Here is a 26351-nt window from a genome sequence, read left to right on the forward strand (position 1 = left end):
CCACACGAATTTAACACACTTTTCCCCTTTTTTCATGATTTTACACCCTAATATTCTTACTGCAATCCATAAACTGTACTTAAATGTAATGAGCTAACCTATTAAAAAAAATCATAAAGAATGATTTATTAATGAACAAATATGCCAGAGGAAGACACCTAAGTGTTTAGAACGGTTTTATTTCTGTCACAACATTTTTGTTGCTCCTTTGAGCTTTTCATTTTCTATGCTGTGAACCGTGGGATCATTTGTTTCCACCGGAACCTTTGTGCGTGAGATTTTACGTGGGCGAACATAACGGTTGTGACACGGGAAGATGGAGGTGCCGGAGGAAGAAGCGATTCGTGAGTTCGTGACAGTAACAGGCGCCGAGGAGGAGCGGGCTCGCTTCTACCTGGAGTCCGCGGACTGGGATCTGCAGGTAAGGCCGGTATTTGGCGGGGGGAATGCCTGAGTGCGGCTTATCCTGGCGGAGTTGGGCTCAAGTTTGGGCCTGTGGCAGTGTCCCGCTAAATGGCGCCGGGTTCTCCCCCCCTTTCATGTGATCCTGCTCCGGGGCCGCAAAATGCCGGCCTCTTTCAGCTCCCTCCCCCTCTGTACATGGGTTGGGTCGGGGGTTTTGAGTGGTGATTCAGCAACTTTTAGCCGCAGTGCGGGATCCAGGCCTGCATGAGGGGGAGATCGGTGTTCAGTGAGTCAGTGTCCTGGGTGGGTGGTAGAGATGGGATGGCTGCGAAGGGACAAGTGCACGAGCTATGCCAGTGTTATTATCAAGTGTTGCATACAGCTGAAGGACTGTGGCCCATATACCAGCTTCATGACCAGGCTTTATTGATAGATTTACTTTTTTTTAAATGGAGATCTTTTGCAGGGAGAGAGAGCTTGAGTCTCCAATGACTTCACACAGTATTTTGAGAGGGGGTCAACCTTGTCCATTAAAGTCCCTGACATCAAGATCTGTCTGGCATTGGATTTGGATATCTCGAACATCAGGGCAACCAGCATTATCACCAAGCTATCTTCGACCAAATAAACGCAGATGTCAGCAATGAAACACATGAGAAATTAAGGCTTGGGATGATGATTATCACAAGACATCACTTGAAGAACCAGCATGTTCAAACACATCTTTGGTTACCGGGCTGGTTTAACGCAGTTGGCTGGACAGCTGGTTCGTGATGCAGAGCGAGGCCAACATTGTGGATTCAATCCCTGTACCGGCTGAGGTTATTTATGAAGGCCCTGCCTTCTCAACCTTGCCTCTCACCTGACGTGTGGTGATGCTCAGTTTAAATCACCAGTCAGCTCTCCACCTCAAAGGGGAAATGCAGCCTATAAAATGTAGCAACTCTGCCAAGCAAGGACTCAAACTGTAATTGTCTAGTAGCTGACCTTGGTGGACAGATGGGCAGGCTGTCTAGGAACAACCCGGCTTCAAAATGATACACGCAGCCATTATAAAATAGAACAAATGTATCCTTAATGGCAACTTTGCTAAATCTGATTTGTGAATCAAAAAGGTCTCCTGAATTATAGCCACTGTTTATGATTACCGAGCTGACTCAGGAATGGGAAGAGAACAACCTGTCACTCGGATTGCAATTTGTCACACTCCGTTCCCCATAACCGCATAAGTAAACGCCTTAATGAGTATAGACTGGATCTAAGCAGGCAAGCAACTCCAGGTTTGCTGAATCCTATGATTTAAGATGGTGTGGTGAAACTCGAGCATCGCTCGTAGCTACCTGGGCAGGCTTGGCTGTTGCCATGCTTCACCAAAGTTCTCCGTGTAAGATGTGTCCTTTTGGGGATGGTACACTCTATAATTAGGCAGCTGGACTTCTCAGTTCAGTTTGGAGATTTGATTGGATTTATGAAGCTGGGCTGACTGAAAACCAAAGGGAAAATCTCTAGAAAACAGAGTACATAGGATATATGGCACAGAACAGGCCATTCATGTGCTTCTGCTCCATTCGAGTTCAGGAACAAAAGTGGATCCCTGTTTTTAAGTTCTGAGTCTTGATCCAATGATGCAGATAAAGGTATAATTGAGAAAAGCTCAAAAATCGTGGAAAAGTTAATAGTGGTTTTCCAAAATTATGATGGTTTTTGAGAGGATAAATAATGAAACGCTTTCCATTTTTGGGCTACACGGTGGCACACTGGTTAGCATTGTTGCTTCACAGCACCCGGAGTCACAGGTTCGCTTCCCAGCTTGGGTCACCGTCTGTGTTGCGTCTTCACGTTCTTCCCCGTGTCTGCGTGGGTTGTCTGCATGGGTTTTCTCCGGGTGCTCTGGTTTCCTCCCATGAATCCCAAAAGACGTGCTGTTGAGTGAATTGGACATTCTGAATTCTCCCTTTGTGCCCGAGCAGGCGCTGGAGTGTGGCGACTACGGGATTTTCACAGTGGCTTCATTGCAGTGTTAATGTAAGCTACTTGTGACAATAATGAAGATTGCTATTATTACTTCAGCAAGGAGGCATAAACTCAGGAATAGAGTGGAGAATGAAAGGGAAAATTCAAGGTTTTTCGATCAGACATTGTTTCACCACGGGTCACTGAGGCAAATAGCATTAGTTAAAAGTAAAATGGATAGGGTATTCAAAAAAGAGGAAATTGAAGAGTCAAAGAAGTTGATAATTCTAGTTATAAAGCCAAAACCCATGTACAATGGAGTAAAAAGCTGACTGCTGTGATTTTCCTTAAATAGGAAAGTAAAACAATTGGAGGTGGCAAAAGTTAACCTTTGGAGAAAAACCTGAGGAAGATGAGGAAGCTTACAGGGCATAGAACAACATGAAAAACTGTAGCTTAAAAGATTTAGATTGAATTCAATATTTTAAAAGCAAAGAGCAATTAAATTAGTTGATTGGATGAATATTATTTTCTGGCACCAAAGAAATATGTTTCAAATCCTTCGATTATGCCCATGATAGGCAAATTTGTGCAGTTCCGTAACATTCTTTTCTAATTATGGAGAGCTGTCCTTAATGACTGGGACAAGGACCCAGAGATAGTTCTTTTTTGTTTGCATTGTTATTGTGTTTGCTTTTTTTTTTCATTTTCATAAAGGAAATTATTAATCTGAAGTTTAAGGCATTTGTTTTTGGATAGTTTGTGAACTAAATACATTCAAAGCAAAACTGCACTATAGCAATCTAAGAGGCTGTCTTGTTCCATGCGTCCTGTTCCATTCAGAGTGTATGCCACTTGCTAAACTTTCACATACATACCTGTGCATCAGTCCTGACTTGCCAAGAGTGCTGCTTGGAACACCAATGGCATTAATTGCCTGACTGTTCTCCATCTGTTAGTCCAGAAATTCAATATTGGTGGGTTGCTTGACAGGGAGATATTACAGGTGTCTCATTCTGACTCCATAGCAGCACTCTTCAGCAAGAGTTAATGGATACTGAGATCCGTGGTTGAATTTACTCCTTGCTGGCCTCGAGCACTGAATCCAGTTTGCATCTCCCTGCTATCACCATTGATTGAGGTCAGCTAATTTGCACGGAGTACAAATTGATTTGGTGATCTTCTGGCCTGTATGCAGACTAACTTAACCTTTGAGGATGGGCCATCAAATCTTTAGCAATGTTAGATTTTAATCCTCGTTTGAATGGGGTGGGGTTTGGGATAGACTACGCACATGTTCTTGAATTCACTGGTTTAAAAAAACAAATTCAGATTTGATTGGGATAGAAAATGCAGTAGTGCGTTGTTTGCTGCCAATCTATTTCAACAATCGTGAATAGTTACGGTCTGCTTAACATCAGTTGCTAATTTTGATTCCTACTGAATGTTTGAACAGTAAACGAGATCTTTATCAAATATGTAACATTGATAATCTGATCATTTTGCTTTCATTTGAAATGTGTAAGTTTTCCATGGGGCTATAATGGTCTAAAGGATCTATGGGATCCTGCCTGGACTGGCTGTCATTTTCATGTTGTTAAGACTGGAATGAGAATTTTTGTGCAACCACGATAAAGTTAATTTTAAGTTTGAGAAAGGTCTCCAATATTATTATGTTTGGTTACAGCTCGCCCTAGGCAGCTTTTATGAAGAAGGTGGTGACGATGATGTGATAACTCTTCCACAGCCTGAACCCAGTACAGGTTCGAGAACCATAGCACCAAGGTGAGGACTTCATGCTTGTGTCGGACTCTGTAAGATTGTTAGTGCTTTCCTACTTCATTAATCTCCTCTACCTTCTCATTAGCTTTTTAAATCTTACTAAGGCATTGATCTGCTGTCATATCTGATTTTGGCCCAAGTACCTAATCCTTATGTGAACTGGCAGGTAACTTTAATGTCCAAATGCATTTGCTTCCTACATGGACCACTGGATAGACTGGAGCAGGAGTCTTGAGCACCACAGCCTAAAACCGCTGGGAAATAAAAATGTCCTACTGGTGTAGCAAGTGGTGCTTGTCTGAAATTAAAATCTGTGGTTGAAGTAGAAGTATTTTGCTTGCCATCTAACTCTTGCTGGCCTAGGTGTACTCTTTGCCAATGACAGATATCAAACATTGGAAAAAAATGTTCAATTTCTTTCAGCACAGGCATTTTATTGTAATGAGTACAATAAAATCAGCACAAAGTCAAGACAGGTGTTCCATCCCATGAACTTACGTTTCAGAGCTGTATGTACTTGCTATGACCAGGTACCTGTTGCAATGATATGTGGCTTTTAATTTGAATCTAAATTATATTGTGGTTAATTAGATTTTTGAGGCTAAACGTAACTGTGGAGCTACCAGGATTTACCTTTTAACACTTGCATTTTCATTTTCCTGTTGACCTAGAGTACAAAAGTTAATTGGTTATACATGTCCAAAGTTATTGTTATTGGTGGTACACAAGCCCTGTGGGACTATAAGGGGTGAGAAAGATTCCCTGATTTGGGCAAGTGATGTGCATGTATATTGGGATAGCTGCGAATGTTGAGATCATTGATTATTTTATTTACCTTCCTCTGTTTTCTATATTTTAGTATTCTCTGCCTCGGTGCTCTTTTATTCCATCCCAGATTTAACGTCTTGCTGCTTTGTTTGCTTATATGACTTTGCTGTCACCTGCCTTAGTTGGATGATATATCCAGGAATGGCTTTAGCATTCTGCACAGTATCTTCTTTTAGGGGGAGGGGGGAGGGAGAATCTTTTATCACCAGGGATTGAGAGACTTCTAGGATACTGAAATAAATGTTTAGCCACTTTTCTGAGCAGGTATGTATGAGACTGAGGCATTTAATGTTTCATCTTGTAAGGTACCAAAATGTGTATTTTTCTAGGGTAGTTTGCTTCCAGTGGGGGATTGTATTTGAAGAGCAGTAAAAAGTCTCCAGTATTGTGGGGGAAAAAGAGACACGTCAAAGCTTGTAATATGTTGCTAACTTTTGGTTGGTTCAATTGGCTCTGTTTTATAACCTTTGCTCTCGAGTCGCCAGGTATCTTTATGATACCGCCAGGAGGTTCAAGTTCAAGTAATGATCAATAACTCAACACACCAGTTAGTAAAATTCAAATCAAAGCTCATTTATTATATACAGTAAATCGCTACTCATGCATAAAATCTACGTCTAAGCTACTTCTACAACTAACAGGCCTATACTTAGCTTTGGACTGGCCCACCAGGTCAGGGGAACAAATGGCCTTTCGTTCGGATTCTGAAACTGCGGGATTCAAAGCCGGTATGGACTGGTAGCTAGGAGCGCCTATCTCGTAGCGAGCGTCGACTTGAGACTTACTTCAGTGATGCGGCAGCTTGGACAGTTCACTCTCGAGGGTTGGTTTGCGTTGCTGAGTGACCCTGTCAAGAAGAACGATTTGAACTTGGAGGCTTGACTTTATAGTCCCCAGGGGCTTACCACCTTTCAGAGTGGACACCGTACCTGGTTCCAGGTGATTGGCCTTTGTTCCAATCGCTTGGTTTGATTTCTCCAATACTGGAGCGGTTCCCTGATCAATGGGCCGTCTTGAGGTGTCCATTCACCTCTTTTGTGTTGGCTCCTGCTGGCGCCGGGGAGTCTGGGTTAGCTTTGTTTGTCCCAAATGTTGCGATTGTTCCCGGGGATCGCTCATCAGTATGTAGATGGCTGCTACATTATTATGCAGATGGCTGCTTGTATCGATGCTGTCTGGGCTTTTGCAGAGTTTAATACACCATAAACTTTCACCTGGTTTCTGCCTGTGTTGGCTGAATTTCCCTGCAGCCTTTGCTGTTCTCCATTTTACATCGGGAGTTGGCCAACCCAGGTGGCCACAGCAGGTATATATGAGACTGAGGCATTTAATGTTTTATCTTGTAAGGTACCAAAATGCGTATTTTTCTGGGGTAGTTTGCTTCCAGTGGGGGATTGTATTTGAAGAGCAGTAAAAAGTCTCCAGTATTGGGGGAAAAAGAGACACGTCGAAGCTTTTCGACTTGCACTCATCAGGACACTATGCAAGAATATCAACATAAGGCAAAAACAGTTTGTACCATATGAGAAGAGCGTGCTGATTGGTAGAGGTGTTGCCATGGACTGCACCAGGTGATGATAACTGACAGTTAACTGCCAAGCATTGTTTAAAATCTAAACCAGACCGCTTGACTCTGATTGGTCAAGCTTGTATGGTAAGCAACTGGCTTGGGCCCTATTTACAAGGTTGGCCAATCTTATATCGAAACATGGAAGCTTGGCGCTGAAATAAGGAGCGTCTAAAGGCATCCTGCTAGACAATGGCTACCCTGATGGATCATTTTGTGCTGTATATAGTCTTAAGCAGCCCAAGGTAGTCCCTTTCAGTCCAGAAACGTGTCCAGTCAACCGCCTATCTCAACAAGTGAAGCTAGTTGTTTCACACCGCTACTATGCAAGCAAACTAGATGCTGCCATCAAGCGAAAAATATATATTCTGCCTATCTCACAAAAGTAATCTGGTATATGAATTTTGGTGCCATTATAATACCAAATATGTAGGCCACATGTCCGAAAGGCTGACGAATCGTATCAAATGGCGTGTTTCAGCCACTGTTTGCAACTGGCAAGTTACAGAGTGTACCCAACCAGCCCCTGCTTGCAAAACTCAATGGTGTTCAACATTAAATGTGATTCTGCAATTGGACAACATTTGCTAAATATTCCTTATTGTGCTAAGAATTAATGCTGTCATCCAATTTAAGATGTCGGTCTTGCAGTGTGGCATGTGCTGGCAGTGAAGTACATTAATACACAGGGCCCGGTTCTTTGCAGACTGAAAGAATATGTACACACACCGCGTCTATTTCTGCTAGACAAAATAACTGGAAGCCATTTTCTGATTCATTCCGCAGGGTAATACAATAACCAATCTCCTATGTCAAACTGCCTGGTTTTAATATCAAACAATGTTTGGCAGTTAACTGTTGGTCACCATCACTTGGGGCATTCTCCATGGCACTGCCTCGAGACCACTTGTCAACTATTCAGCACTCCCTTCTCAGACAGTATAAACTGTTGTTTTCACCTTATATTAGTGCTGCTGCGTAGTGAGTGCAAGACAAAGATTTTTGACATGTCTCTTTTTATCAGAAATATTCTGTACTACCAAATTACTATTATATAAAGCCTCCAGTGAAAGATGTCATGAATCAGTCTTGATGACAGTACCATAATTGTGTAATGTGTTTTACCACCATAATCATGAAATGTGTTTTACTAAGTAGCATGTTATTTAATAGCGCACTCCTGTTATATTTTCATGCCGATTTGTGTCAAATAAAATTTATTGATTGATTCATTTATTTCTATCTGGCTCTAGCTCTGTTTTTAACATATATCATCAGATCATTCTTTGCAGTATTTAATGCCCTATCTAACTTCATTTTCTCCTCGGAGAAAGGTGAGAATTAATCTGTTTTTCTTTAGTGAATGAAGAATATTTTTTGATTTTTAAATTGTTAGGTGAAGTATCCTTTTACCTATTGTAATAATATATCCTATATTTAAATTATAGTGATGCCCGGGTAACCTCGTTCAGAGATTTGTGGCATGAAGAGAAAGATGATGACGACGACGAGGGCCAAAGGTCTGCAGATCAATCAATTTCTCTACCAGAATTTTGTCATTCTCTGTAAAATGCACTAAAGTGGTTTCTTTCTCCATGGTCGCACAGTGGTTAACACTGTTGCTTCACATGTGCGGGTGGGGAGGGATCGAGGGGAGGACGGCGGGTAAAGCATAGGTTTATGGGCATGTCTGCCCTAGTTTGGTTGGGGGTTCTGTTGTTTGTTTTCCAGGTGTGCAGTGCTAGGGGCTGGGAAACGCCCGGGACGGACTGTCCGACGCACTGGGAGGTCCCAGATGGCGCTTGCCCCTCTACCCTGCGGGGGAGGGGGCGGTAGGCTGGCCCGAAGGAGGCAACAAGTTAAGGGTTGGTATACAGAGGTGGGAGCGGCCAGGGTCAGCATGGGTGAGCTAACTCATGGAAGCACAATGGGGGGGGGGAACCAGAGCTAAGCGGATGCTTGGGAGGGAGGGGGGGGGGGATGCGGGGGTTTGGGATGGGGGGGGATGGGGAAGGGGTGCTGTTTTGCTGAAGGGGACCCAGGTGAGGGGTATGGATGGAGAGTGGGGCGAGGGGGCCGCCGGGGGGAGAGCTGGAGGAGGGAGGCGGGGGGCACGCGTTTGGCCGAAGAAGGGAGATGGCAAGATGGGGGGGGGATGGTTCACCCCCCCCCCCCCCCCCCCCCCCCCCCCCCCCCCCCCCCCCCCCCCCGACCAGGCTGATCAGGTGGAACGTGAGGGGCCTGAATGGACCGGTCAAGCGGTCCCGCATGTTCTCGCATTTAAAGGGGTTGAAGGCAGACGTGGCCATGTTGCAAGAGACGCACTTAAAGCTCGTGGACCAGACGAGGCTAAGGAAAGGATGGGTGGGACAGGTGTTTCACCTCGGGGTTAGACAAGGAGTGGCTATTTTGGCCAGTAAACGAGTGGCATTTGAGGCGGGGAGCATCAAGGCGGATCCTCCCGTGTGTGCGTGGGTTTCCTCCGGGTGCTCCGGTTTCCCTCCCACAGCCCCAAAGATGTGCAGGTTAGGTGGATTGGCCATGATAAATTGCCCTTAGTGTCCAAAATTGCCCTTAGTGTTGGGTGGGGTTACTGGGTTATGGGGATCAGGGTGGAGGTGTTGACCTTGGGTAAGGTGCTCTTTCCAAGAGCCGGTGCAGACTCGACGGGCCGAATGGCCTCCTTCTGCACTGTAAATTCTATGATAAGGGGGACAGGTATATAATGGTGAGTGGCAAGCTGCAGGGGGCCCGGGTTGTGTTTGTGAATGTATATGCCCCGAACAGGGACGATGTGGACTTTATGAGGCGCGTGCTGGGTAGGATCCCGGACTTAGAGATAAGTCACTTGATTATGGGAGGGGACTTAAATACGGACTTGGATCCGAGCTTGGATCGTTCCAAGTCCAGAACAGGAAAGAGGCCGGCGGCGGCCAGGGCCTTGTGGGAGTTCATGGGCCAGATGGGGGGAGTGGACCCCTGGAGGTTTACGCGGCCAAGGACGAAGGAGTTTTCCTTTTTCTCCCATGTCCATAGAGTCTATTCGCGAATAGACTTCTTTGTGTTGAGTAGGGCGTTAGTCCCGAGGGTGGAGGGGGTAGAATACTCGGCCATTGCGGTCTCGGACCATGCCCCGCACTGGGTGGACCTGCGACTGGGGGCGGAACGGGGTCAGCGCCCTCTCTGGTGACTGGATGTGGGGCTGCTGGTGGACGAAGAGGTGTGCGGGCAGATAAGGAGGAGTGTTGAGAATTATGTGGGAGCAAATGACACAGGAGAGGTGACGGTGGCTGGTTTTGGGAGGCTCTGAAGGCGGTCATTAGGGGAGAGTAATCTCCATTAGGTCCCATAGAGAGAAGGAGAGGGCGGAGAGGGAGAAACTGGTGGGAGAGATACTCGGTAGATAGGAGGTACGCGGAGGCCCAGAGGGGGGGGCTGTTGAACGAGCGCCGGAAATTACAGGCGGAGTTTTGACCTGCTGTCCACGGGAAAGGTGGAGGCGCAGCTGAGGAAAGCGAAGGGGGCAGTTTGTGAGTATGGGGAGAAGGCGAGTAGGATGCTGGCGCACCAGCTACGCAGGAGGGAGGCGGCCAGAGAGATTGGGGGAGTGCGGGATAGGGGAAGGCAACATGGTGCTGAGCCCAGAGAGGGTCAATGAAGTCTTCAGGGGGTTCTACGGAAGGTTATACAAGTCGGGACCCTGCCGGGAGGGGGAAGGGATGAGGCGGTTCATGGACCAGTTGAGGTTCCCAAAGGTGGAGGCAGAGCGGGTGCAGGGACTGGGCGCCCCGATTGGGTTGGAGGAGGTAGTCAGGGGGCTGGCAGGCATGCAGACGGGCAAGGCCCCGGGCCCGGACGGCTTCCCCGTAGAATTTTATAAGAAGTTCTCGGAGCTGTTGAGCCCGCTCCTGATGAGAACCTTCAATGAGGCAAAGGAGAAAGGGATCCTCCCTCCGACAATGTCGCAGGCATTGATCTCGCTTATGCTGAAGAAGGAGAAGGATCCGCCTCAGTGTGGGTCCTGCAGGACGATATCGCTCCTGACCGTGGATGCCAAGCTGTTGGCAAAACTTCTGGCCACCAGAATAGAGGACTGTGTCCCGGGAGGACTAGATGGGTTTTGTTAAGGGCAGGCAGCTGAACACGAATGTGAGGAGGCTCCTGAATATTATCATGATGCCCTCGGAGGGGGGGGGGGAGGTGGAGGTGGTGGCTGCGATGGACGCGGAGAAGGCCTTTGACAGGGTGGAGTGGGAGTATCTGTGGGAGGCGCTGGGCAGGTTTGGATTTGGGGAGGGATTTATAGGGTGGGTCAAGCTGCTGTATCAGGCCCCTGTAGCGAGTGTGTCCACAAACCGGCTAAGGTCGGAATATTTCAGGCTGCATCGGGGGACGAGACAGGGATGTCCCCTGTCCCCGTTGCTGTTTTCCCTGGCAATCGAGTCGTTGGCCATTGCGCTCAGGACTTCGGGGGTTTGGAGGGACTGGTACGTGAAGGGGAGGAGCACCGGGTCTGCCTCTACGCGGATGACCTGCTGTTGTAAATTTCGGACCCGTTAGAGGGGATGGGGGAGGTCATGCAGATCCTGGGGGATTTCGGGAGGTTCTCGGGGTATAAGTTGAACGTGGGGAAGAGTGAGCTGTTCGTGGTCCACGGTAGGGGCCAGGAGGAGAGACTGAGGGAGCTCCCGCTCAGGATAGTGGAGAGGAGCTTTCGGTACTTGGGGGTACAAGTGGCCAGGAACTGGGATGCCCTGCACAGGCTCAACTTAACCCGGCTAGTGGAGCAGATGGAGGGGGAGTTTAAAAGGTGGGATATGCTCCTGCTTTCCTTGGCAGAACGGGTGCAGACTGTGAAGATGACGGTTCTCCCCAGGTTCCTCTTCATGTTTCCGTGCCTCCCCACTTTCATCTCCAAGTCCTTTTTCAAACGGGTGAATAGGATTGTTACGGGATTTGTGTGGGCGAATAAAACCCCGCGAGTCAAAAGGGTATTCTTGGAGCGTAGCGGGAGGGGGGGGGGGGTGGCGGGGGGGGGAGGACTGGCTCTGCCAAACCTCTGCGGTTATTACTGGGCGGCCAATATGGCCATGATTAGGAAATGGATGATGGAGGTGGGGGCAGTTGGAGGCGGCGTCGTGTCGAGGCACCAGTCTAGGAGCACTTGTTACGGCTCCGCTGCCGTTCTCGTCGGCGCGATACACGACTAGTCCGGTGGTGACGGCGGCACTGAGGATCTGGGGGCAGTGGAGGAGACCCAGGGGAGAGGAGGGCGCCTCGGTGTGGACCCCGATACGGAATAACCACAGATTTGCTCCGGGTAGGTTGGGTGGGGGATACCAAGGCTGGTATAGGGCAGGTATTAGGAGGATGGGGGACCTGTTTATAGACGGGACTTTCCCTAGCATACAGGCGCTGGAGGAGAGGTTCAGCCTACCCCTGGGGAATGCGTTCAGGTGCCTCACAGGTTCGGGACTTTCTTAGAAAACAGGTGGGGACATTTACACTACTGCCCCCACGTAGGATCCCGGACAGGGTGGCGTCTGGCATCTGGGTAGGGTAGGGGAAGGTGTCGGACATATATCAGGAGCTGCAGGAGGTGGAGGAAGCCTCAGTGGAGGAGTTGAAGGGCAAGTGGGAGGAGGAGCTGGTTAAGGGCCTGTGGGACGACGCCCTGGGCAGGGTGAACTCCTCCTCATCATGTGCCAGACTCAGTTTAATTCAGTTTAAGGTGGTTCATCGGGTGCATATAATGGCGGCAAGAATGAGTAAGTTTTTTGGGGTGGAGGACAGGTGCCCAAGATGTGTAGGGAGTCCGGCGAACCATGCCCGGCGCTTAAAGAATTCTGGCAGGGGGTTGCGAGGGTGATGTCTAGGATTTTGGACACTCGGGTAAAGGCGAGTCCAATAGTAACGATATTTGGGGTGCCGGAGGATGCGGGCGTGCAGGAAGCGAAAGAGACCGTGGTACTGGCCTTTGCCTCCCTGGTAGCCCGGAGACGGATCTTGCTAATGTGGAGGGACTCAAAACCCCCAGGTGTGGAGACCTGGGTTAGCGATATGGCGGGGTTCCTCAGCCTGGAGCGAATAAAGTTCGCCTTGAGAGGGTCCTTGATGGGTTTCTCCAGCGGTGGCAACCTTTCCTTGACTTTCATGGGGAACAGTAAGTGTCAGCAGCAGCAGCATCCTGGGGGGGGGGTGGGGTTTCAGGTAGGTGTACTGTTGATATAATGTGAGTTGGGCATGGAGACAAAACCCACCTTGTTCTGTTTTGTTTTTTAAAAAAGGGAAAACTTTTCTGTTGTCAGTAGTTTCACTGTAAGCTTTGGGATATGTTGATTGTTATTTTTTATTATCTGTTTCTATTTTTGTTATGTAAAAACGCTCTTTGGAAAAACTTTAATAAAACATTTATTTTTTTAAAAACACTGTTGCTTCACAGCGCCAGTGTCCCAGGTTCGATTCCCGGCTTGGGTGACTGTCTGTGCGGAGTCTGCACGTCCTCCCTGTGTCTGCGTGGGTTTTCTCCGGCTTCCTCCCACAAGTCCCGAAAGACGTGCTGTTAGGTGAATTGGGCATTCTGAATTCTCCCTCTATGTACCCGAACAGGTGCCGGAATATGGCGACTAGGAGCTTTTCACAGTAACTTCATTGCCTACTTGTGACAATAAAGATTATTATTCTTAAAGATATTCGTGCTATGATTCTAGTGTGTAAGGCACAGACTGCTGACACAGTTGTTCAGTGTTCCTATTTTGTTTATAGGTTGAGCAATGAATCATCGACTAAAGTGTACACCAGAGAATGTCCTGATAATTTGTTCCAATTCGTAATGTTGTTTGGGCGGGAAAGTGGAGCTGAGTCTACAAAAGATCAGCCATGATCTCATTGAATGGCGGGGCAGGCTAGAAGGTCGAGATGGCCTAGTCCTAGTTCTTATGTTCTTATGGAACTGGATTATGGCCTGTACATTCCCCTACTTGTTCACCTTAATCTTTGGGGTGTTTGTCATTGCCAAATTTTACCAACCCAATGGTGATCTTCCCCTTGTTATTTACCAATGGGAAACACGCTCATTTGTAGATTCTTACTCTTGCTTATTTGTAGATTCTTAATGTTTCGTTCAGATCTTTGTATATGTTTCATTACTCTATTAGTTGCTAAAAATATGGGGGGACCTGTTCAAGTCAGGAAATGTATGTGTGGTTATATTTAATTTGATGAGCATTAACTCAAATTGTATTCAGAATCAGTTAGATAATTTTGACCAACAATCCTTCAAATTTGTTTTAGCCCTTTTTCTTTGAGGACATAGTGATCAATCTTAAGGTCACTAAGGTTAGTTTGTTATAACTACTGTAACTTATATTTTTCCTATGTAGCCTTTAGGAAGCTGCTAAGTACCGTTTTGATCTATTTTATGGGAGTTTCAAAATCATGTGGAGCTGTTAACTAATGCAGATTTGGTTTTATTTTAGTGCTATGTTCCACTACCTGTGGATTTAAATCTATCCCTTTGTATTCTACAATTCCAAGATTGTGCAGGTAGAGCTTCTTGGGGTTCACACTGCATGGACTGAGTTGTATTGCTTGCATGATTTTTTTTCAATGTGTTTAAGGCTTTGGCCCACTTGCTGGTGCAGTTATGGGGTGGAGCTGGATGGATTCAATATTATAAAGGATGTCACAACTTGGAAATAAACATCCTTTTGATAGAATATTGTGAGAGTCCCAATCTTTTTAGAAGTCTTATTTTTTTTTAAGGCCATTCATTAATCTGCTTTATTGGCTTTAAAACATGAGTATTGAGCATTTGTAGTTTTAGCTTTAAGACTTCGTATTTGTGTAGTGGAGGAGTCACTATGTTTGCACAGTTCTGTAAGTTGTTCAGTGCTAAAACTTAGTACTTACTGTGTACTTGTGCAACTACAATTTGTGGCAGCATTAATTCATTGACTAGTCCTGTAATGGCAAAATTATTGCATAATGTCCCTTTGTTAGAAATTAGGTGAGCTGTCACATCTGAAGTATGCCATTGAACAAATTGGACTGAAAGGAAAAAGTTGGAATTGTTTGGTTTGCTTTATCCTATCAAAGTGCTGTACTCCTCAATATAGTACTGAAATCATGAAGCCGTTTGCATGTTCCCTTGAGGCTGTTGCTGCATAATGATTTTATATATATGTTTGTTATTTTAAAGGTTTTATGCTGGTGGATCTGAAAGAAGTGGCCAGCAAATCGTTGGTCCTCCAAAAAAGAAGAATTCTAATGAAGTTGTAGAAGATCTGTTTAAAGGGGCAAAGGAACATGGTGCGGTTGCTGTTGAGCGAGCTGGCAAAGGTCCTGGAGAATCCAGCAAATCTAGAGTATGTATGGTTTTAAAAGCCACCAAGGGAGTTTTGGGGTTGTTTGCAGGCCGATAATAGTAACCGATAATTGCTGATTCAATTCATAGTTGTCATCCTTTGTTCCACAGTGCTAAGTTTTTATAGTCCAGAGTCACGTACTCTGCGTTTTATTCCTGAGCGATTTTACGGTTCGTTATCAAGTTCTTCCCGTTATAATTGGAAAAGAGCCAATAACCCCTCATGATTCCAATTCATCTGTGGTGATTTTTTTTAAAATTGAGGGCTTATTTTCAAATTGTTTATATTGATAACTCTAAATTGGACAGACGAGTCATAAATACTTATTCTCTGATGCAGAATTTGATATGAGTGCTGCAGAAATGTGCCTCGAGGTACCAGACTTCCTACAAGACTAAAAAGCTTTCTGGTTACAAATCAGCAAAGATATTGGAGTTAAACCCATAATATTTAAAAAGTATATTTTTATTGAACTTTCATCATTTTATACAAATCACAACCCCAATCACACGAATAATAACAATAGCAGTGTAAAATCAAAAAGAACAATACCCCCCCCCCACTAAAGTGACCAGCTCTTTAAAGTGCAATTTGAATGTCCGCCATCTACGATAGAACCCATCGATTGACCCTTTCACCGTAAACGTGACCTCCTCGAGGCACAAGAACTCTATCAAATCACCCAGCCATTCTGCGGCGCTCCCAAAAAACCATCGGCTTAGGGCAGGACCAGAACATGTGTGTATTGTGAGCAGGCCCTCTCAACCATCGCTCGCACTTCTCTTCGACCCCTTCAAAAAATCGGCTTATCCTGGCTTTGGTGAGTGTGTGCCCTAAATATCACCTGAAGCTGAATCAGGCTCAGCCTTGTGCAGAATGATGTTGCATTCACCCTACGAAGGGATTCTAGACGTGCTGCTCTTCAATATATCTTTTCCAGCAAGGTAGACAGTAGTGCCTCCAGGAATGTGAGAAATGCCTGCCACACAAAATTCCGCACCTGAAGATGCCTGAATGCATCCGACCCCCTCTAAGCCCTGCTTTCTCCTTCAACTCTTCATAACCGGCAAACCACCCCTCCTGAAACAAGTCATAGAATCATAGAATTTACAGTGCAGAAGTCCCTCACCCACTCCAGCCCTTTGCCTTTCCATCCCTCCAAATGTAGCGTTCAATTTCACTGGCTCAAACAAGTGGTTCCTACAGATAGGGGCCACCCTGACATCGCCCTCGCCCAAAAATGTTGACTGAGTTGTCACCATATTTTTAACGTGGAGACCATCACTAAGTTTGTATGATACGTTGCTGGGGCGAACGGCAAAGACGCCATTGCCACCACCTCCAAGCCCATCCCTTCATTTAATTTACAGGACCCCGACTCCATCCTCAACAAAATAACTTGTGATCCTCAAACCACCCTAACACCTTCTCTGCATTAACTGCACAATACATCAGGCATGGCAGCACCAACCGCCTCTCCCGCGGTGGGATCCCTCTCCAAATCTGAGGAGTTCTCCCCACCCATATGAAATCAGTTATGAGCCACTCCATCTCCTGGAAGAATGACTTTGGTATGAAAACTGGGAGGCATTGAAACAAAAACACTAATTGTAGCAAGATATTTATCTTAATATATTAAACTCGGCCAGCCAACGACAATGGGAGGCTGGGTGGCATAATGATTAGTACTGCTGCCTCACGGCGCCAAGGACCCAGGTTCAATCCCAGACCCGGGTCGCTGTTCATGTGGAGTTTGTACATACTCCCCGTGTCTGCGTGGGTCTCACCCCCACAACCCAAAGATGTGCAGGAAAGGTGGATTGGCCACACAAAATTGCCCCTTCATTGGACAATGGGATTCTGACCCAATTTTGTAGATCTGCTCTAATCATACTCACCAGACTCCTAAAATTTAACTTGCGAAGCCGTGCCCAGTCCTGAGCCACCTGGACTCCCAAAGAATGAAAACTAGTCCCCGCCAGATGGAACAGCAACCCAACCTAGCTTCTCCCCTCGAAAGGCTAATCACAAAATACTCACTGTACCCAACATTCAGTTTACACCCTGAAAAAGAGCTGAACCTAAATTGTCTGCGTACAGGGATACCCTTGCTCCCCTCCTCAAGATCCCTCTCCACCTATCCAAGGCCCTCAAAGCGATTGCCAACAGTTCAATCATCATGAGCGGAAGAGGGGACACTGGACATCTCTGTCTCGTTCCCCTGTACACCCCAAATGACCCGGACTCCAGTTGTTTGTGTGTATGCCCGGAGACGGTGCATCATATAACAACCTGACCCATGACAAAAACCCCAGACCAATCCCAAACCTCTCTAGCACCGCGAACAGGTAGGTCCCTGTTGAATGCCTTTTCTGCCTCCAGGGACACGATTACCTCTGAATCTGGCCCCAATGCTGGTGTGAGAACCACGTTAAGTAATCGCCTCACATTAGTCAACAACTTTCTACCGTTCACAAATCCTGTCTGGTCTTTCCCCACTACCTCGAGGAGACAGGATTCCACCCTCAACGCCAAGATCTTGGCCAAATGTTTTGCATCCACATTAAGTAAAGAAATTGGGCAGTACGGCCCACACTCTGAAGTCCTTGTCCTTCTTCACAAGGAGGGAGATGGACCCAGCCTCTCTGGGTGACACCCCACACCAATGAGTCGTTAAATCAACAATGCCAGCTGATCCACGAACCTTTTATAAAATTCTACCGGGAACCCATCTGGTTCCGGCACCTTCCCTGCCTGCATCTCTCCCAAGCCCCTGCGGACCTCTACCAGCCCCATCGGCACCTCCCACAGCTCATTCCCCCACCTGACAAGTCCAATCCCTTCAGGAACTCCATCATTTCCTGCTCATCTTCTGGAGGCTCCGATCTATAGGGCCCCTCATAACAGGACTGAAACACCTCATTGACCTTTTCCGGGGCAGAAACCAGCCCACACCCCTGCTCCTGTACCTGCGCAATCTCCCTTGCAGCCTCCTGTTGCCTTAACTGATGAGCAAACGGGTGGCAAGCCTTTTCCCCGTACTCGTGTTCAGTCCCCTTTAAGAGCCTCCGCTGACGCCCTACCCGAACCGTGGATAGTAGTTCAAATAATTTCTTCTTGCATGCCTAAGTTCTTGGTGTTGGGTGGTTCGCATACTCCCTATCTACACCAAAATCTCGTCCATCTCCCCCTGCCCCCCCCCCCCCCCCCGCGCCGAATCACCGCTTTTAACGCCTTTCATACCGTCTACTTTGACACCATCCCATTGTCGTTCCATTCCACATATCCCCCTATGGCCCTAGAAAAGTTTGCACAAAACCCCACATCCAATAAAAGTCCCACATCCAGCTTCCAACCTCGGGTCCACCAAATGCAGCATGTGGTCCGAGATGACCATAGCCAAATACTCCATGCTCTTAACCCTGGGAATGGGCATCCTACACAACAAAGAAGTTGATCTTTGAGTATACCTTATGCACTGGCGAAAATAATGATTGTCCCCCTGTCTCTGAGTGCTGCTAGAACCTTCACCACCCCTGAAGGGACCAGCGATCTAGGCCTGGAGCAGTCCACCTTGGATCCAAAACTCAATTTAAAAAACGCTCCTAAAATTAGTTGCCGTTTATCTAATTACAGAATAGCAGCCAACAACCATCTCATAAACGTGACATCATCCTAAGTTGGGGCATACACGCTCACCAACACCACAGTCCTACCTCTAACGTACCTGTGACAATCACATAATGACCCCCCCCCCCCTTCTCAGCCTCCACTGTCTACACCTGAAACCCTGCTGTCAAACCCAGAATGAAAAGACCTGACTTGCCCAGGCCTTCCGAAACCTAATCTGGTCTCACACCCGCAGGTGAGATTCTTGCAGGAACACCACATCGGCCCCCAAAGCCTTTAAATGGGGGAAAAAAATCTTGCCCTCTTCATTTGCCCCCCCCCCCCCCCTTACATATACACAGTCCTAAATAGTTCTCTTCACAGTGGTCCCAACTTCTTCTCCTTGATGAAGGCCACTGCCTCTTCCGGTGTGTCAAAGAAGGTAGTCCATTGTGACCTGCAGTCGCGCCCGGTAGATCATACCAAATTGCACAACCTTATTATAAAACACTGCCTTCGCCCTGTTGAAGACTGCACGTCACTTCGCCAGCTCAGTCCCAATGTCTTGATCTTTCCGCACCGTGTTCCTGTCCCAGTCGATATTCTTAATGTTCTTCGCCCAATCCGAGCCCCTGTCCTTTCTTTGATAACTGTAAAGCGGATTATCCCTTCTGCGGTGGCTCATTCGGCCTTGGATTTGCCCGAGTGCCCCAGGTGCTCTATCCAGCTCCGGAGGGACGAGCACTTCATCCCCTCCCACCAATCGAAACACATTTCGGCAAAATACTGGGTCGGTTTCGAGCCATCCACTCCCTCCGGCAGCCCCACCAACCTGAGGTTTAGTCGCCATGACCTGTTCTCCAGGTCCTCCACCTTGAACCTCAGGCCATTATTGCTATCTGCCACCAACAGAAACTCTGCTTCTAGCAAGGCAAACCGGTCCTCGTACCGAGACGAGGCCTCCTCAACCCCCTTCAACGTCACCTTGTTCTTGTTGTTAAATGACGTCACCGGAAGTTCCCACTTAAAATGATTTTGAAGAAGTTTTCCATATCTATTCTTTTCTAAATGCTTTTCTTATCATTGCCTGCAGGCTTTCATTTGTGCTAATCTTCCAAAGTCTCCAATATATTCAGAACTCTGCTGTCCCCATCCTAGTCCACACGTAACAATCATCCCCAATCTCCTTGCAGATTTTCATTACGTAGTATTACACAGTATGTATGCACCGAAACAGTTCATTCAGTGCAACAGGCCGATGCCTGACTTTGCCGCCTGACTTTGCCACCCGACCCAGCTGGCATCCTACTCGTGTTTATCTGACTTCTGCTTAAATGCATGGATGCTAGTCACCTCAACCAGTAATGAGTTGCACATTCCAGCTACTTTCTGGCTAAAGAGATTTCTCCTTATTTCCCCATTGGATGTGTTGGTGACTATCTTGAATACATTTATGGCCCCTAGTTCTGATCTCCCCAACAAGGAGCAACATCATCTCTATGTCCACCCTTTCATAATCCTAAAGACCTCCATTAGGCCACCCCTGAGTCTTCCTTAAGAGGCCTCCATTGTTGAACCTTTCGTGATTGGCATAACCTCCTCAGTTCTGGTGTCTTCTCCTGAACCTTTTTCACTACTTCTCCAGTGCGACATTCTTTTTGTTTTTGAAATATGAAGACTACAAGAACTCATTAACTTCCTTCCATGTCTCCTGAAATCAAAATCTGCAGCTTCAACCCCAATTTTTGTAACCTCTCACTCTTTGTTATTTGGCCCTGTGATTTTTGGCATCCTGTATATCCCCAATCTCCTTTATTCCTGGTGGTGCAACCTTTAGCTCTCTTTATCTTGCTCTCTAATCCCCTGTTTTACAATTGGCTTTAAAACCTGTGGTTGTAAAAGATGTTAATGCAAATTATTTTATTCTTTACTGCTCGACATGTCCATTCTGAGGTGCCTTAGAATGCTTCTACATTAAAGATTTGTTGGGACATTGTAGCCAAACCTGGTCCTCGAATGTCCAAACATGAGCATTTGCCAACCAGATTTCCTGAATAGAGAAAAGGAATGGAGGAATGGGCATTGTGTATTTCTTTTTATATTCCATTTTCTCTCCTCCTGGTCCCTTTCCAATTCAACCCAATGCTGCTGATGTCAACTGTAACACCCCACTTACAGCTATCTTAATATTGATTGGAATTGAACAATGTGGTACTAGGTGGTATGCATTTCCCTAAGTCAACACATTTTGCTGATACGTTAACTTTTAATTCTAGTTGTGTAAGTGAGGAAAAGTAACTTTCTTGAGCTGCTGTAGTGATTTTAAAGGTTTTCCGTTTCCCTTAACACAAGAAGGCAATTCAATCATTTTTTTAACCAAGCTATGAAAATAATTTTTTTTTCTTTTTCAAAGCCATTTGGTGGTGGTGGATACCGTTTGGGAGCAACTGAAGGTGAACAGTCTGCATATGTTACAGGAGAGAGGAGACCAGAGACAGCACAAGATGTGAGTTTTATAAAGGGGTGTTTTCTGGCTTCAGCTTAAAAAGTCATGAATAAACCATTCAGTTTAACCAACTTGAACCTTTTTTCTTTCAGTTCAAACACTTGTAGAATTATTCTTTTTCCCCTAATAGTCACAATAATATGTCAATTCTGCAGCACTGTAAAGCATATTTCAATTTTGTAAAAATATCTCTGATTAGGTTCCTGGCCAGCTTTAAGAGTGCTCTCTCCAATTTCAAGTTGGCAGGTATTTCCACGCAGTATTCTCCGTTCTTGATTCTTTAGATGTGGCAACACATGAGACAGGTTTTATTACCCATCCCCAGTTGTCTTGGAGGCATTTATATTAACTGCACAGTTTGGCTTTGAGTCACATGTAGGCCAGGTGGGTGGCAGGCTCCTCCTGAAAGGAGTGAACCAGTTTGGTTTCTGTTAGCCTAAAAATTCTCCGATTTGAATCCTGAGTTGTTAGTGTACCGCTGCATGCACAAGTCTACTGTACCTCTGTAAAAAGAGGAGGGAGTAAACTTATTAAAGGCAGTTCTTTGAAATGTTTTCATTACACTCGTAGTGTGACACATGTTATAGGAAATGTTACTGTTTAGAATAAAATAGTAAGTGACTTATTACGAACACAAGTTTGTAATTAAGATGAGCATCAAATTAAACTTAAATTCTTGTTTTATTTTCAGTTGTTGCTTCCATTGTTTAACTTGGATCAAATACTGTTTAGAATGTTGCTGATGTGCAGCCCATGATCTCATTCAGTTTATAGGGCTGTGATGTTACAAGAAATTGAAACTAGTTTTGTGGAGTTTTACACCTGCAAATAGTGGCAATTAGACAAGGAAATCAGTTTGCCTGTCAGAATCTTGACCGAATTATTTAGACTGCACTGTCTTTTTAAAAAAAACAACTGGATTCCATCTCTTTCTGAATGCTGTTCAACAGGTTCATGTTATACTGAAGCTCTGGAAAAGTGGTTTCAGTGTTGATGACGGTGAGCTGAGAAATTACACTGACCCTGCCAATGCTCAATTCCTAGAAGCTATTAGGCGAGGGTAAGTGTCCTGTTTCACAAATCTGATCACGAATGGCTATGTTACAATTCAGTTGTATGAAATGTGCTCTTGTGCATCTATATTCTGTATTTGTAACCAAAGTAACTTTTCTAAGGTGATTGTTCCCAGATAAATCCTAGCTGCAAGAGCAAAATGTATTTTGAATTTTATATATATCTAGTAAAAACATAAGGAAAATTTGAGACAGAGAATTGGGTTGTTTGTGATGAAAGATGCAGCATTTTGTGAATGTGGGCCATCAAGTGGGGTAACAAGTCACTGCATAAACAAATGCATTTCTTTACATTTCACTCTGCTGCCATTGCAGGCTTTGGCCCAGAACTTCCAATCTCAGGATAGTCATATCCCAAAGGTACCCCCTAAGTTACACTATGGGACTCCTTGGAAGTCCTGACATACTGACTGTGTGGAAATTGCCTGGAATGTCTGCACTTCCAATGGGAAATTCCCCTGCATCTAGGCCCCTTTGGGAAAAAGTCTCTAACTGAGTTAAGGATCGGCGATTTCGGATGATTCTAACTTATTTATCTGAATAGTTATCCAGAAACGTTAGGAAAAAAAAGAGTTAACTCCTGGGTAGCTATAGAACTGACCCCCATGACTCTCCGGCCCCCAGCTGACCTGACTTTGCCACCCGACCCAGCTGGCATCCTCCTCATCCTATCACTCTACCCACATACCTCGCACTCATTCACTAACACCGTGAAACACTTTTTAAATGTCTCAAAGCTTTTTGGTGTGTTGGTAAATGAAGACTTGCCAAAATACAGTATGGCTAGGCTTCCCTCGATGATCCTTCACTACAAGGAAGGACTCCCAGGGTAGACTGTGTAGTGGTAATGTCACTGGACTAGTAATCCAGAGGTCCAGGCTAATAGAATCATCCAATGATACAAAACACCATGGTCCATCATGTATGTGCTAGCTCTCTGTAATAGATCTACTATTAGCCCACTCTCTTGGTCTTTCCTCAAAATGTCCCTTTTTCCAGTGCTTTATTTATTCAATTCTCTTTTTGAAAGTGATTATTGAATCTGCTTTGACCATCCCCTCGGGGACATGGGTTCAAATGACAGTTGATGGAATTTAAATTCAATTAGTAAATCTGGAATTGAAAGTTAGTCTCCGTAATGGTGACCATGTCATTGATTGTTGTAAAAACTCATCTGGTTCACTAATAGAATCCTTACACTGCAGAAGGAGGCCACTCGGCCCATCGAGTCTCCATCGACCCTCCAAAAGAGTACCCCACCTTACCTTTTTGGACACCTAAGGGCAATTTAACATGACCAATCCACCTAACCACATCTTTGGACTGTGGGAAGAAACCGGAGGACCTGCAGGAAACTAATCCAGACATGGGGATAATGTGCAAACTCCACACAGACAGTCACTCAAGTCCGGAATTAAACCCGGGTCCCTGGCGCTGTAAGGCAACAGTGCTAACCACTGTGCCACCATGCTGCTTGATAGGGAAGGAGATCTGAATTCTGACCCACAGCAATTTGGTTGACTCTTAAAACTGCCCTCTGAAATTGCCTAACAAACAATTCAGGGTCCTGAAGTACAAGAAAGGAAACTACGATAATATGAAGCGTGAGTTGGTTATAATCGATTGGGGAACGTTACTTAAAGGGATGACAGTGGATAGGCAATGGCAAACATTCAAGAAGTGCATCGGGCACTGAAACAATTGTTTGTTCCTGTCTGGCACAAAAGTAAAACGGGAAAGGTGGCCAGTCCAAGGCTTAAGGGAAAATGGAATCCGTATTCGACCCACAGAAGAAGCATATAAATTGGCCAAGGAAAACTATAGGTCTACAGATTGGGCGCAGTTTAGAATTTGGCAAAGAAGGCCCAAGCGATTGATTAAGAAAGGGAAAATAGAGAATGATTAAGAAAGGGAAAATAGAGTAAGCTTGCAGAGAACATAAAAATCTGACTATAAATGTTTCTATAGGTAGATGAAGCAATAAGATTGGTGAAGACAAATGTAGGTCCCTTACAATCAGAAACAGGGGAATGTATAATCGGGGACAAAAATGGCTGAGCAACTAAATACATACTTTGGTTCTGACCTCCCAAATGAGGACACAAATAAGATAGCAGAAATATTGGGAACACCGGGTTTAATGAGCGGAAGGAACTGAAGGAGACCAATATTAGTAGAGAAATGGAGTTCAGGAAATTGATGAGATTGAAGGCTGATATTTTCTTTATGTGGAGCATTGAGTAAGTTTCCGTTCCTGATGTTTTTCATTTTTAATTGAGTTTCCTTCATTCTGCTATTCACAGTGAGATTCCATTGGAGTTGCGAAGATTGGCCCGAGGTGGACAGGTAAACCTGGACATGGAAGACCACAGAGATCAAGAATTTGTAAAATCAAAGGCTGTGTTTAAGGCATTTGGAGGAGAAGGACAGAAGTTGGGGAGGTAAATCTAGTAACCTTGCACAAGTATTTTATTTAAGTCAAAACGTTAAACCCGTTCTACCACCCGTGTGGTATTAATTTAAATGTGATTCACTGTTAAGTTGCTGCAGTTAGCCTGTGTGAAGCAGTGTAATTGGGAATAGTGATGTTGAGTTCCGTGGTCATTTTTACATCTGGGAGTAGACCAAATTGAAGTGGGAGTCTTTTCTCACTGGTGAGAAGGTTCAGGTGAAATGAGTTTGAGAGTTCATTGTGTTTATCTACCCAAAATGCAGAATGAAACAGCTAGCCCTGTACTGATTGGCTTTACAGGACGATGGGAATTGATGTCACTAACTTGTTGACTTGTATTCAGTTAGTACTGATGTAAGAAATTTGTTTTTTATGATTCTAGGATCTCTCCCAAGTTTCTGTCCTCTTTATCTTTGGTTAGCTGAACAAATGTTGCCAGTTAGCCGTACGAATGTTGCCTGCATGCCAATGTTTGCAACAGCAGCTTGTATGTACGTTGCACCTTTTTTTAATGTGGGGAAAAATGTCCAAAAATGACAGAGTAGGGAAATTCAGTACTTCGAGGCTTGCTAAGAGCTCTGGTGGTGGTAGTACATGCATATGAATGGGAGCAGGAGTAAGCCACTTTGCCCCTTAAACCTCTGCCATTTAACAAATCATACAGATCTGATTGTAACTTCAACCCCACATTCCTGCCTACCCTGGTAACCTTTCACCCCCTTGCTTATCAAGAATCATTCTAGCTTTGCCTTGAAAATATTCAAAGACACTGCTTCTACTGCCTTTTTGAGGAAGAGAGTTCGAAACTCATGACCCTCTTGAGAAAAAATTCTCCACATCTCTGCCTTGAATAACCAGCTCTTATTTTTGAACAGTTGGAATCAAATTAAAGTTATTCATTGCTTTCTTTGTTGCCAAGCTGTCTGGTTAAGGCCTTCTGAGGGATGAAATGTCTGTGGAATGGTAGTTTCAGTAATTAGTGGGCAGTAGGGTTCCAAGAGAAATACATCAATATGTTGAGGTGCAAATAATCATTTGGTAGTACAGAACTTTCATCAGGACAATTCACAAGTACACCAATGTAAAGGAAACAACAAATGCATACGGTATGAGAAGAGTGCTGATTGATCGGTAGAGAATCCTGTTAGTGGCAATACCAGTTATATTGTTAACTGCAAAGTAGCAACATAGCAACAGCTTCACCTGTTGATCAAATGTTTGATACCTTGGCTTTCTAGGGTAATCTGAGGGAATTTGAACAACAGGTGAAACCAGCAGCAACACAAGTTATATTTGCCACTAACGGGATACTTCTGTCAAACCAAAAATATGTTCTGCCTATCACACAAACGAGTAATGTGGTATGTGAATTTCAGTGTCAGTGTGATGCTATTTATGTAGGCCGCATGCCCCAAAGACTGGCGGATTGTATCAAAAAGCATGTCCCTTCTGCTGTTTGCAATGGGCAAGGTACAGACTGTTGCAATTTCTTTTTTTATTCTTTTACTGTGTCCTTTTTATGGCTCTGTTCCAATTGTGGCAATCAGTGAGTTTGCCCTTCTTTCTATGTTATCGATATTATATTGCTCAGAGTCGCCAGGTATCAAATGATACCACCACAAGGTTCAACCGGCTATCGATCAAAGAGCCAAACACCAGTTAGTTAGTTCAAGGTCAAGGGTACTTTATTTACACACAATTAGTCATGCAACATAAACACTATTAGTTAACTACACCTATCGACGAAGACAACCTGTACTTAACTTCGGGCACCCGGCTTAGGTCAGAAAACAGTGGCCGCTGTTCGATT

The 26351-nt window shown here is 45.2% G+C and overlaps 1 protein-coding gene across 1 annotated transcript in view; it reads left to right on the plus strand.

Annotated features, from left to right (window-relative positions):
• The first annotated feature begins 253 nt into the window (after positions 1–253).
• Positions 254–26351, plus strand: part of nsfl1c (NSFL1 (p97) cofactor (p47)) — a 43893-nt gene continuing 17795 nt past the window's right edge. The window contains exons 1-7 of the mRNA XM_072514820.1: positions 254–421; positions 4046–4143; positions 7984–8055; positions 14736–14901; positions 20924–21016; positions 21967–22076; positions 24393–24530. Of these exons, the coding sequence (XP_072370921.1) occupies positions 317–421; positions 4046–4143; positions 7984–8055; positions 14736–14901; positions 20924–21016; positions 21967–22076; positions 24393–24530 (782 nt within the window). The 5' untranslated portion in view covers positions 254–316. The remainder of the gene's footprint in view (positions 422–4045; positions 4144–7983; positions 8056–14735; positions 14902–20923; positions 21017–21966; positions 22077–24392; positions 24531–26351) is intronic.

Source organism: Scyliorhinus torazame, chromosome 8, assembly GCF_047496885.1.
Source record: "Scyliorhinus torazame isolate Kashiwa2021f chromosome 8, sScyTor2.1, whole genome shotgun sequence".
NCBI classification, from domain to species: Eukaryota; Metazoa; Chordata; class Chondrichthyes; order Carcharhiniformes; family Scyliorhinidae; genus Scyliorhinus; species Scyliorhinus torazame.